The sequence below is a fragment of the Carettochelys insculpta genome, chromosome 20, assembly GCF_033958435.1.
Source record: "Carettochelys insculpta isolate YL-2023 chromosome 20, ASM3395843v1, whole genome shotgun sequence".
NCBI classification, from domain to species: Eukaryota; Metazoa; Chordata; order Testudines; family Carettochelyidae; genus Carettochelys; species Carettochelys insculpta.
Window position 1 is genome coordinate 26,434,761 of NC_134156.1, and position 13,936 is coordinate 26,448,696.

A 13,936-nucleotide genomic window follows, 5' to 3' on the forward strand; every position below is an offset into this window, starting at 1 on the left:
TAGGATTTTACATCCCTCATCCTAAGGCAGTACCTTGAAGAGTTTTATGGCTTTTGTTTCCAGGAGTCTCCTCTGTGTCTAGGGCATTTTGGGAGGGGGAGGACAGTTCTTCCAGTGTCAGTGATTTGACTTTTACTTCTTTCCATGATGTCTCCTTTTAAGGGTTGTCATGAAGAAATGTGGCTCTTCTGTACAGGAGGCAGCTGTGGACCCAGAGGTCCCATTTAGCAAGGTCCCAGAGAGCCCAGTCTCCACTGAAGAAGCAGTGGATAAGCCATTGCTTAACACAAGCATCTCCTCAAAGGACTCAGACCACAGAAATGTGGACTTCTCTTTAAACAACCATACACACAAGCAGGACTCAATTAAAGAATCCCAGGACAGCTTGGGGGAATTGTGGTCTCCTGAAGATCCTGCACATACCCCATTTGTCCCTTTCTTTGGAGATGGACAACGTCTGGGGGGGAGCCCTGTATCCGCAGACTCTCCAGTGTCACGTATGCTGTCTTCAAAGCTGACATCTCTGTCCAGCCCTGGAGGACCTTCTAAGCCAAAGAAATCTAAGACCAGCCAAGTACAGCTAAAGGAGCAAGAGCAGGTAAGGGGAGCTTTGCTTTCTTTGGGTGTCTGGAGTACAGAGGCTTTCCTCTCATCCTGCCTTGCCTAACTGTAGCCTTCTAGCTAGAGAGAAAACTTGTCAGTTTTGTTATTTCCTTTCTTGTCATCCTAGGACTGCACCACTGGGCCTGTAGCCTCTAACACTGAGGACATTGTCTTGCTGGGCTGTTTGAAGTTCCAGAGATTGGTGAATGGTAGGGATTTAGGAATTTGTATTCTGTCCAAGGGACAGAGGAGTTGTTCTAGGGTTTGAAATGTGTTGTATACTAGACAAATGGAGGCAGCATGGTTGAGTTAAAAGTAGAAAAAAAAAAGGATTGGTTTCTGTAGCACCAGTTGCATGATGTGCATTGTAAACGCTCTGCAAGGCTAAATGCAGTAGTCAGATACTATGCTAGCCTCCAGAGATGGGAGACTAAGTTCTTTAGCTGGCTAGATTTTTACTGCCTTCTCCCCCTGAAATATGCTTGTTACTTATGGAGACTTCCTTACCTTCTCTGTGATTAGAAATGTGCACCTGTGGCAAGCTGTGGGGAGTTCTTGGGATTATGAAGAACTCTGAAGCTGAAAAGATGAGATCACATGCAGCTTGAGGTCTGCCATCAATAGCCTGGGCTGGTGCCCATGCAGAATGGATAGCCTTACCAAAACCAGCACAGCCTGGCCCAGTGCCTCTTTGTGTGAATACCAGCCCATTGTGAGTGGTGCTAGATTCAGGTCATATGTGCTTCTAACCTGGCAGCTAATCTTTGGGGTTCAGAACCTGGTGGAAGTATTGAACTCCACATCCACTCCAGACTCCTGAGAGGCAGCAAGGGACCTTATAGAGCTCACTGAGACCTGAGTTCCTCCTCTGTGAGAAAAGCCCCCAGCAGTACCAAAGGCACTGCAATCCAGGGGCAAGCTTGCCATGCTAAGGCACCCCTCTGTGCCCAACCAGCATCAATACAGTCAGGTCTCTAAATTTGCGATGGTTCCGTGTTCAGAACCCTTGCAAATGTTGATTTTTTGCAAATATGGGTGTGGGGAGGCTCAGAGCCCCTGGGAAGCAGCGACTGCTGGCAATCCCTGTTTGGGGCTCTGGGGAGGTGGCGTCTGCCGGTGCTCCCAGGCCCAGGGAAGTGGTGGCCACAAGCAGCCGCTTGCAAGTAATTGAATTTGCGAACATTAAGTTTACGAATGTGGGGACCTTACTGTATAGGTTTGTGTCCTCTTCCTCTTGGCACTCACCTTCACTAGCACAGAGGGATTGCAGAGCTCCTTCCCCACCAACAAAGGCCAGGGATAGACCTAAGTCCTTGGATGGGGCAGAGCACCTCAACACCAACCACATGGTACCATTCATGCTCTCGCCTTAGCCAGCACTGATTGTTTTCCTGATTGTACTTCCGATAGTTCCTGATTGCCAAGGGCATCATAAGATGCATATTAGATCTCCGAGACCTTAACCACTTTATGAAAAGGTTGAGATTCCGCATGGTACCTAGCAACCACCAGTCCCTCATTGAATTCGGGTAACTGGTATGCTGGCCTCAATCTGAAAGACGCATACTTTCATATCGCTAGTCTTCCAGCGCACAGACGTTTCCTCAGTTTTGTAGTGAACCACAACCATTGTCAGTTTACAGTTCTTCCCTTTCAGTTGTCAACCCCCGCACACACATTTACCAAATGCATCTTGGTGATAGCAGCTTTCCTGCTCAAAAGAGAAATGCAGGTCTAGCTATACTTGGACGATTGGATGCTAAGAGGCTGCTCCATGGAGCAAGTACAAGTCCACCTGTAGTTGACTCTGAATATGTTCCAGTCATTTGGCCTTCTCAGAATGAACAAATCCATATTGATATCCACACAAAGAACAGTGTTCATTGGGGCGATTCTCCACTCAGTCTAGATGAGAGCCATCCTCCTGGACTCCAGGTTTCAGACTGTGGCCAACATTATCAAATCTCTCATGCGGTACCCAACCATAATGGCAAGGGTATGCCTCTCTGTGCTAGGACACATGGCATCATGCTCTTATGTAGTAAGATACACAAAGCTATGCTGCAGACCACGTCAGGCCTGGCTTGCCTTAACCTAATATCCCAAGTGGGACAGACTGTATCTGGTATTTATAATCCTCAGTAACTTATTGATCACACTGATCTGGTGGCTGGATCCGCTCGCATAGTGTGTGAGGGAGTCCCATTCAATCCCCCTGTCACCTACAAGGATACTAGTGACATATACTTTGGACCTTGGATGTGGGGGGCACATCAGAGGAATCTCGGAACTCAAGGTTAAACAACCTCCAAGTTTCATACCAGTGTCAAAGAATTCAGGGCCAAGATTTCTGCCTCCAAATGTAGAGACAATGCATGGTGGTAATGACAGACAACACCACTGCCACGTTCTACATAAACAGGCCAGGACGGGCGAGGTTGTACCTCTTGATCTTTGGAATTTCTACATAATCCATCCCATTCGCCTCAAGGCCTGCTGTCTCTTGGAACTGAAGAATGAAATGGTAGACAGTCTCAACAGAACCCTCCTCGCTCATGAGTGGTCCATCAGATCAGATGTCATCTTCTCAATTCTGCTAATGTGGGATTCACCACCAGTGCCAGGAAGAAAGGCGAAGAATTCTGGTCCTTGAATTACAGTCCAGGTTCTATCACAGATATGTTTTGATTCTAGGGTGTGTGTGCGGAAGGGACAGTTAATGTGTATGTTCCCTCTGAGCCCACTCGTACACAAGGTCCTGCCAGAGATCCACAGGGATGGGCCCAACGTAATCCTGTGGGCTCCAGTAAGGCCATGCCAACATTCACCACCCTATTAGAATTGTCAGTGGAGGGTCCAGTTGCTCTGCCACTGTACCCAGACCTGATTTCACAGGATCGAGGGCATCCCCTACACACCGACCTTCAGTGCCTCCCTCTCATGGCATGTGGCTTAGGTGGCTGAATGTATTAGAATTGTAGTGTTCAACAAAAGTGCAAGAAGTACTATTGGGTAGTAGAAAACTCTGAACCAAAGCTCCCTACCTTGTTAAGTAGAAGACTTTTTTTTTTTTTTTTTTTTTACTGATGATTGCAGTAATGTGTTTCCCCAATGGAAGCACCTGTACCTTTTGCCCTGGAATACTTCCTTCATTTATGGGCCCAAGGCTTGACACCTTCCTCTGTTCAGGTCCCCCCTTGATGCTATTTCACCTTTTCACCCAGTCCACTTAGGGTGCTCTGATTGTTAACCTCTTGGTTCTCTGTGTCTTAAATATTGAGTCTGTCCTGGTATGGCTGTGGTCTGAAGAAATGGGTCTGTCCCATGAAAACTCACCTAGTAAACTATTTTGCTAGTCTTTAAAGTGCTACTTGACTGCTTTTTGTTTTCATGGTGACCTGTTTCTGTAAAGGTTTTTGGAAGGCTCTTCCCTTATTCCTGCCTGCTTATATCCACATGGGAACTTAAATTGATTCTCACCAAACTCATGGCCCTCACTTTTGAACTGATGGCCATGTTCTCCCTTCTGCACATGCCTGTAAGGTGGCATTCTTGGTAGCCATTATGCCTGCTAGAATGGTTTCAGAATTGAAAGCTCTTATTGCAGAACCTCCTTATGTCGTTTTCCATAATGACATTGTGCAGCTCATGCCACATCTATCCTTCCTACTAAGGTGATTGCACAGTTCCACCTAGGACAGGACATTTTCCTCCCAGCCTTTTCTCCCAAACCACAGAAGCATCTGACAAGCAATGCATGCCCTCTTTGTATGCAGAGTCTTAGCTTTCTACTTTGACCCAGCTCTTTGTTGCAATAGCAGAGGGGATGAAGGGGGTCTCAGTCTCATCACAAGACATCTCGGATATCAAATTGTATCCGCAATTGTCTGATTTGGCTAAAATCCCAACAGCTTGTGTCACAGCCCACTTGGGCAGAGCACATGCTTCCTCAGCCACTTTTTTAGCCCAGGTCCTGATGCAGGAAATCTGTAGGGCGACATGGTCTTTGATGCATATATTCTTCTTCAAGTGGTCCCCATGGGTGCTTCACAATAGGTGTCGGGCTCGCCTGGCGCCGCAGATCGGAAATCTTCTAGCAGTGTCTCCTGGATCGCGCATGCGCCAGCGCGCACCGCGCGCCCCCGGCCGCGTGCACAATCCGGTCCCCGCCAGTTCCTTCTCAACTGCCATCGGCTGCAGATGGAATCCACTCAGGCTAAGGCCAGAGTCAGATTACTTAGTGGTTTTTCTTTTCCACGTGTGATTTGGTTTTCGGTTATTAAAAAAAAAAAAAAAAAAAAAAAAAAAAAGAGAGAGAAAGCAAAGACAAAGAGAATACCAGCAAAAAAAAAGGAAAAAGAGAGGAGTGGAGAAGAAAAGAGCGGACGTGAAGGCCATTAGGCCGCCTGCTGCCGCAGGCCGGTTATCACTCTTTGGGGTGGAAAGGCACGGATTAAGTGCTAAGTACCCTCTTAACAATAAAGGACTCACCACAATGGCCTCTTCAGGTTTTACACAGCGTGAGTCATGCCGTGAAGCTATGCTGGCCTCTGTGGGGCATAGCGAAGGCATCCGACGCCTGGGGGAATTACAGGCTTCCCGGCCGCGTTCTCACTGTGCTCTGACCCCCCACCTTCAGTGCAGAAACGGTGGGAACTTTCCCTGGCTCGATCCTTGCCGTGCATCTGCAGCGAGCAGGACAAGCGGAGCACACAGCTACCGGCCGCATACTCAGGCGGCGGCACCGTCACAGGCGGCACAGACCCCTGTGGCACCAGCGGTGCAGGGGTGCCAGGCACGGAGACTGCAGGCACTGGAGGGGGATACCTGCGCGGCACCACAGCTGACGGTGCCGAGCGCGGCGCTGACAGTGGGGCCGAGATCTCCGGCAAGGAAGGGGGCAGTGCCGGCCCCACAGTGGAGGGGCCAGGCAACATCAAAAACCCGGCACCGCAGTCCATCTCTGGGTTAGCACCCAGCCCTCCCCCTGTGATACACACGCCGCACCGAAGGCCTGTGTCTCCACCAGCCCATCAAGGGAAAAAGAAGGAAAAAAAAAAACAAAACTCCTCTGTTCCTCCAACCAATGTCACCATGCCTTTGGGCCACCTTCACCATTTTCTGGGATTGGATCCCCTGGAGTACTATCACAAGCCAGTTTCATCTCTATCGGTGTCGTCGCGGAGGTCTCGCTCTCCCAGACATCGGGGGTACACAACCCGTGAGTGGTCCAGGTCTCCATCTCCGGACCCTTGCCCATGCTGCCATGGTCGTCCTTATTATGCTGGACACAGACAAACCACAGGCCTGCACCCAGGGGCAGGCCCCCCCACCCGGCTGCTCAATACCCCCGTGGGCGCTCCTGATCGGGGACGGAAACACAGTTGTCTCAAGGGGAGTTAATTTTAGAACCCCGAGACTTTCCTTCACAATCCTCCAGCGAGCAAGTGTGTCATCGCCCGCGGGAACCCGAGGGTTTGAGGGAGGTTTACCTTAGGGGTGCCTCCTCATCCTCCCCAGACGAGGCCATGGCCCCCGGGGATGTCTCTCACCGGGATGACCTTTAAACAGTTTCAGGAGCTGTTTTAAAGGGTGGCTGTCATGGATGACATTCAAACGGCAGAGGTGCGGGAGAAACATCACAAACACCTGAAAAATTTGAGACCCCCAGCTTCATCCAAAATTGCTATCCCGCTGGACGAAGCCATTCTGGAGTCAGACATTACTATATGGCAGACTCTGGCCTCTGTTCCGCCTACGAATGAGAGAGCGGATTAAAAAAAAAAAAAAATACTTCGTCCCTGCAAAGGGCATGGAGTTCCTCTTCAGTCACCCACAACCAAATTCTTTGGTGGTCGGGTCGTCCCAGTAGAGGTCAAAGGCTTCTCAGTACAAATCAGGGGATCGGACAAAGATGCTAAGAAGCTAGAGCTGTTTGGCAGGAAGGTATATTCCTCTCCTATCCTGCGACTGAGAATGGCAAATTATGGGCACACCTAGCAAACCATAATTTTGGTAATTACTCCGGGCTTACTCCCCTCATGGATTCACTTCCGGAAGACAAAAAGCCCGTGTTAAAGGCTATTGTTCAAGAGGGCTACGCAGCATTGCGGACGGGAGCCCAGATTGCCCTGGACGTGGCAGACACAGTGGCACGTTCAACGGCTACAGCAGTGGTCATGCGTAGAGAATCCTGGCCCCAGACGTCGGGTGTCTCGAGGGACCTACAGGCGAAGATCGTGGACCTTCCCTTTGATACACAAAAGCTGTTTGCAGACTCAACCGACTCAGTCCCTCACTCCAGTAAGGACTTGAGAGCTACACTTAGAACCTTGGACATTTATACTCCCCCATACAGGAGGGGGGAAAAAAAAAAATTATCCTCAGCAAAGATGCTACGCTTACAACCACAGCGTGCTCAATATCAATGGGGCTACGGCCAAGGGCGCTATCAATAGCGGCAACAGTACAGAACTCCTAGGCGACATTCTCAACAAAGCCGTACGCCCTCAGGTCAGGCCTCAAAGGCAACAAGGTTGATGGGTATGTCGGGGGCTGCACTATCAATACCCTCGCTCAATGCCACTCTCATCTCATGTTCCATCATCGCCTCAAACTGTTCTACTCCCAATGGCAAAAGATCACCACAGACGTATGGGTGCTGGAGATCATAGCCACGGGTTACGCGATCCCCTCCCAGTCACTTCCACCGACGAAGCCTCCCACCAGGCCTCACCTCAGGGACACTGCCACGAGGCGAGGCTCAAGCAGAAGGTGACTCACCTTATGTTCATAAGGGTGGTAAAAAGAGTGCGGGAATAATTCCAGGGGAAGGTTTTTATTCACGCTACTTCCTACCAGAGAAGAAAACAGGACACTGGAGGCCCATCTTACATCTTCGGGGCCTCAACCGTTACTTGCGCAAGCAACGGTTTCGGATGATCACAGTTGCTTTGATACTCACGGCACCGGACGATGGAGACTGGGTTGCAGCACTCGACTTACGAGATGCTTACTTTCATATAACAATTCACCCGGCACACAGACGCTTCCTCTGCTTCACGGTCAGCCAGGAGCGCTTCCAGCACAGGGTTCTTCCGTTTGGCCTCTCCTCGACTCCCAGAGTCTTCACCAAAACCTTGGCAGTGGTGTCAGCCTACCTGCACAGACAGGGGGAGTTTATTTTCCCAGATCTGGGTGACTGCCTGCTGAAAGGGGACCTCGAAGGCAGAGGTCTCACGCATGATACACGTCACAGCGGACACGTTTCTTCCCTGGGTCTAGTCATCAACTTCGCAAAGTCAAAGTCCGAACCCACACAACATATAGAGTTTATAGGGGCACGCAGAAACTCTGTCACAGCAAGGGTGTACCTACCCGACGCCCGCTTCCGCGCAATCAGTTCGCTGGTGAAAGTCATTACATACAGCCCCACGGTGCTGGTCTTAACGTGCCTACAGCTGCTGGGCCATATGGTGGCAGCGATGTTTGTGGTACAGAATGCCAGGTTGCACATGTCAAGCCTGTAGCATTGGCTGGTGAGCGTTTACAAACCGGCATCCCACACTGTCCACAGGGTGGTGTCGCCCACAACAGAGGTGCGCAGATCCCTGGCGTGGTGGGAAAACCCTGAGCATCTGCGAGTGGGGGTGCCTTTTCACCAACCACAAATTTCTATTTTTCTTACCACCGATGCCTCCCACATGGGATGGGGAGCGCACATTGGCGACAAGGTAACGCAAGGGCTATGGTCCCCTGCGGAGCAGGCACTGCACATATCCATACTGGAGCTCGGAGCAGTGTTCAACGCCTGCAAACATTTTTGAGATTACCTACCTGGCAAAGTAGTCGGGATTCAATACTGACAATACCTCCATTATGTTCTACATCAATCGACAAGGAGGAGCACGATCCCGTGCCCTATGTGCGGAAGCACTACGATTGTGGAATCGGTGCATCACCAACAACATAACGTTGAAAGCCTCGCACTTGCTGGGCGCTCACAACGTGAATGTAGATCAGCCGAGGAGGCGCTGTGCAATCATGCACGAATGGCAGACCAGCTCCGATCTGCTACAGCACGCTTTTCGTACATGGGGGTTTCCCCACATCAATTTGTTTGCCACCCAGTTTAAAAAAAAAAAAAAGTGTCCCCAGTACTGCTCCAGGCCAGGAGTGGGGCGGGGGTCCCTGGGAGACGCATTCATGTTTTCATGGAAGGGCTCCCTACCTTATGCGTTTCCCCCGCAGCGCTTATCTGCAAGGTCTTGCACATAGCCAGAAGGGAGAGAGCTCACATAATACTCATAGTCCCGCTTGGGATAGGCAACAATGTTTTCCCTTGCTTCTGCGCATGTCGGACCGCCCACCGCTCCATCTACTGGTGGCGCCGGACTTACTCATGCGGGCTCAAGGGTCCATAGTGCATCCGCACCCTCAGGGTCTGCACCTACAAGCATGGCTAATCCATGGCTCAGCTCCTTAAAGAGCACATGTACGGAGGGAGCACAACAAGTCCTGGAATGTAGCCGAAGGACCTCCACCAGGAGGACTTGCAACCAGAAATGGACTCGATTCACAGCCTGGTGTTCCACCAAGCAGTTCACTCCCCTTGACGTCACTATACCTGTAATACTAGAATACTTATTAGACCTCAAGAGAGGCGGGTTTTTCTCTATCCTCGCTAAAGGTCCACCTCGCCGCTATATCAACCTTTCGGCATACAGAGGAAGGACCCACGGTATTTGCCCATCCTATCATTACCAGGTCCTTGAAGGGGCTGGTAAACCTGCACCCCCCCTCCCTCAGAAACCATTTCCACCATCGTGGAATTTGGACTTGGTGCTCAGCACGCTATTGGGTCCACCTTTTGCACCATTAGCCATAGTTCCCATACGTCTCCTTACAATAAAAACAACCTTCCTCCTTGCAACTATGTCAGCCCGCAAGGTGCGTGAGCTCGCGGCAGTGATGGCAACGCCGCACTGCACAGTATTCTCAAAGGAGGCGGTAAAGGCTGCACCCAGCCTTTGTTCCAAAAGTCTCTTCGGAGTCCAATCTTAACGCCCCAAAAGTTTTACCCTCGTTTTACCCGAAGCCTCACAGCTCTGGCAAGGAGGCACGCCTGCATCTCCTAGATGTGAGGAGGGCGTTGATCTTCTACACAGACAGAACTAAGTCCTTCCGGGAAACGGACAGGCTTCTAGTCTCTCTCGCTCCCGGGTCAGGGAGAAGGTCTCTCTTCACGAAGAATCTCAAAGCACATTGCGTTCTGTATAAAAATGTGCTTCGAGCATCGAAAGGCTCCTTTGCTGGCCCCGCCCAGGGCTCACTCGACCAGGGCGGCGTCGGCATCAACAGCCTTCTTCAAGGGCATCGCGTTAACAGACATCTGTAGAGCGGCGACCTGGTCATCATATGACACCTTCGCCAAGCTTTATGCCCTTCCTCGGGTATTCCAAGAGGATACCCATCTGTCGACAGCAGTCCTCTCGGGGACAAGCTGCACATAAACCGATTACCCGCCTCCTTACTTGGGTTACTGCTGGGTAGTCACCTATTGTGGAGCACCCACGGGGACCACTCGAAGAAGAAAGAGAAGTTACTCACCTGTAGTAACGATGGTTCTTCAAGATGTGTCCCCGTGGGTGCTCCACCACCCGCCCGTCCTTCCCGCTTCGGATCTCTGTCTAGTGTTTTTCAGGAGCATCCGAGGCGGTTGGTCAAGGAACTGGCGGGGACTGGATCGTGCACGTGGCCAGGGGCGCACGGGGGGGCGGTGCGAGCCGGCGCATGCGCGATCCAGGAGAAACTGCTAGAAGATTTCCGATCTGCGGCGCCGGGTGAGCCCGACACCAATTGTGGAGCACCCACGGGGACACGTCTCGAAGAACCATCGTTACTACAGGTGAGTAACTTCTCTTTCACGGCTCATTATGCTATTGACAAGCAGGCTAGAGCTGATGCAACATTTGTGAGAGTGCTACTCCAATCAGTGCTATGTCAATCTCACTTCTGGAGTGTAGCTGCTTAGGAGTCACCTGATTGGAATTGATGGTAACAAGCACTTGAAGACAGTTACCTGCTTTTTGTAACTGGAGTTCTCTGAGTTGTGGTGTTCAAATCCATTCCAGTACCCCATCTGCCTTCTTCTGTGTTGGAGTAGCCATCAAGACAGAATTGGAGTGGGGGTCGAGGGAGCAGTGGTATCTAAAGGCTGACATAGCAGCACCATTCCAGTGGTATCTGGAGCTGCTAGGGGAAACACTTCTGAAGCTCTTGGAATGGATATGAACACCAGTTACAAGAAATTTAGGTAACTCTTCCCCCCCCCCCGCCACTACAAAGAGGGAGATTTTAAGTGGGTAGAAATATTAAGGCACTGGAGTCAGAAATGTTTACAAGAAAAACAAAGTAAAAACACTTCCGACTACTAACCATAACAAGGTAAACTTAGTTCAAGATGAAATTCTTACCACAGGTTTTCAGTAGTATTGCTGGCCAAGTTTCAGGTTTCTACTTCAGAGATCCAATGGCTTGGTTTTCGTCTTTGTAGGTGAGATGACAGAGACAGACAGGAAGAGAGAACTTGGGGTGTGTTTTGCACTTCATTTGTATAGTAGTCACTCTTTGAAGTACATGTTCCTGAGCATGACCTCAAAGATAAATTTTTCTTTCCAGCTGAGAGCAAGGAAGTATAAAGTTGGGTGGATGAAAATGGCGTCATGTTATTTTTTTCTTCACCTCTGTACAGTAAACCCTCAATTTTTGTGGACCCTGATTTACCGGACTTTGGGAACAACAGACAGCCCTTTGTTCCTGAAGTCTGTTGTGTGTGTGTGTGTGTGGGGGGGGGGGGGGTTAGGGTTGTAAAATCCTAACACTCCTGCCCCTTGCCCCAAGAAAAAAATTAAGGGACTTACCGCTGTCTCCTGGAGGAGCTACCACTTCCTCTGCCAGAGCCACCACACGCTCCCCTCGCTGGAGTGGGGCACGTACGCAGGCAGATGGCACTCATGTACATGGTCCACCCCTAGTGGGGGAGCACGTGGCGGCTCCAGCGGTGGCTCTTCCAGCCATGCAGCTGGCTCCAGCAGTTGCACTCTGGTGATATCCTGAAGTGGGCAGGAGAGGGACTGGAGCTGTGGGGAGCCTAGTGACAGTGGATGCGTAGTAAACCCTGGGATTTAGTGGACTTTCGGGGTTAACAGACACCACTCCCCCCATTAGTCAGTTAAATTGAGGGTTTACTGTATGGTGAAATGCAGATTGTCGTCTTTCTTCACCTCTTTGATGTCTGAGGACTCGCTTCACCACTTACATGCAGATTGAGATAAACACACACCCTTTTTTACAAAAAACCTGGTAGAACAGTTCTGCTTAATTGGGGTGACATGAATTTGATCATGTGCCTTTAACACAGCTGTGGGCACCTAGGCTAGTGAGTCGGCTGCATGAGTGGCCCTCCTTTGTCTCAGGGGCCACAAGATTGTCGTAACCAAGACCCTCTTACAGGATAGGGTAATTTTTCTAATTGTGCTTGTGTACCTAGAGTTTGTTGAGTGTGTTTCTCATAGTCATTGTTGTCCAGTAGCACTTTAAAGACTAACAAAATAATTTATTAGGTGATGAGCTTTCGTGGGACAGACCCACTTCTTCAGATCAGATTGTTATCCCAGTTCAAACCACGTGATAATTTGTCGAATATGAATATAAAAGGGAGTTCAGCAGCCTCTCTTTTTCCAAAGGGCTGTGAAAATTCCTTTTCAGTAAAACATCGACTTTCAGACAGTGAACTGGGATAGCAATTTTTTAGCTCATTATAGGGGCTCTTTTACATACTTTGCTTTATCTAATTCTTTACTTCCTCCCCCTTCTGTCCCTCTGCTCTCTGATTTGTTCACCTTGATGATAATTTTTCTGATTGGTCAACCTTGATTATTATTTTTCATTCTCTGTACCTTAAATATTGAGTCTGTTCTGGTGTGGCTATCATCTGAAGAAGTGGGTCTGTCCCAGGAAAGCTCATTCCCTAATAAATTATTTTGTTAGTCTTTAAAGTGGTACTGGACTGCTTTTTTGTTTTCATAGTGTAGACTAGCACGGCTTTCTCTCTGTTAATAGTTAATGTTGTGTGCAATCAGCACGTACTTCATGTCACATGCCTTTGATTTATGTGCATGACACTTTAGTAATACTGTTAGGAGGTAAAAACTATGTGGACGGAAACCACCTGACAACCTTGCAGGTAGCCTACAGGAAACAAAATGTCTTGTGAGTCACACACTGAACTCCGATGGGCTGCAGGTTGCCCACCACTGCTCTAAGATCCTGCAGAAAGATTTCATAATTTCACTATGATGATATTGACCAGCAAGTTATTAATTTTCAAATCATACTTTAAAAGGCAAATTTTTGTACAAAGATTTTTAAAATAGGGCGTAAACAAAGGGATACTTTTGCTCAGTGTCAAGCACCTTTATTGGGGAGGGTGGCTAACTGGAATGCAATTCAGTAATCTTCTCTTGGGCAAAATTAAATGTGTTTGACACTGGCTTTCTTCACAGAGTCCCATACTCTGTTCTTTGCTTTTGAATGCCTCCTGCTATAGAATCCTTGATGTTTGAGTTTTTTTTGCCCTCAGACCTGACCTAGACAAGAAATTGAAGTATTAGAAGTGGTAAGAAAAATGTCTGGGGAGGTTTAGAGAGCTCCTGGCCTCAGGGGAGCTCAGTAGGGTGGGGCATGTGTGCATAATTTTCCCCCCTGCCTAGAAACAGAAGCAGATCCTTGGAAGGATTCCTGAGTTGTAAATATTGTAGCAGTTTTTGCAGTTTAATTATGAATATTTGTGTGCTTCAGACTGGCAGGTCCCATCTACTTCTTGGAATTGAATCACTAAGAGAGAGAGATTGAGTCTGAAGGGCTGGACAGTGTGCCTGCTGCCTGTCCTGGATGAGCTTCTCATGCTCTGGCTGCTGTTTTGTCCTGTATGGTTGCTAGCAGTGGGGAGTAGACTCTCCCTTTCCTCTGTAGGGATATGGCTGAAGAACATAAACTCTGGTATCATCCTTCACCAGCCTTGTTCTCGCTCTTGTTCTGGTGTGCAATCAGACTTGGTTCTTCTTTCATGTCTTGCTTGTAGCTGTGTGGGATATTGTTGTGGACAGGCCTGGAGAGCCAAGTGTGTGGGGATGATGGGCCCTGAACTACGCACAGTGGAGGACACTAGTTTATGTTGCAGCCTCCCTAAGTCTGATCTCCACCAGAATTGTAGTGGTGGTCTTAGAATTGCTTCTGAAGCCAGCCTTCCACTCTTTGAGAGCTGCCTTGG

At 49.3% G+C, this 13,936-nt stretch overlaps 1 protein-coding gene across 1 annotated transcript in view; it reads left to right on the plus strand.

Annotated features, from left to right (window-relative positions):
- Window positions 1-13,936, plus strand: part of ASPSCR1 (ASPSCR1 tether for SLC2A4, UBX domain containing) — a 133,548-nt gene that overhangs the window by 48,615 nt on the left and 70,997 nt on the right. Inside the window, exon 7 of the mRNA XM_075014451.1 lies at window positions 163-598. Coding sequence (XP_074870552.1) covers window positions 163-598 — 436 coding nt within the window. The remainder of the gene's footprint in view (window positions 1-162; window positions 599-13,936) is intronic.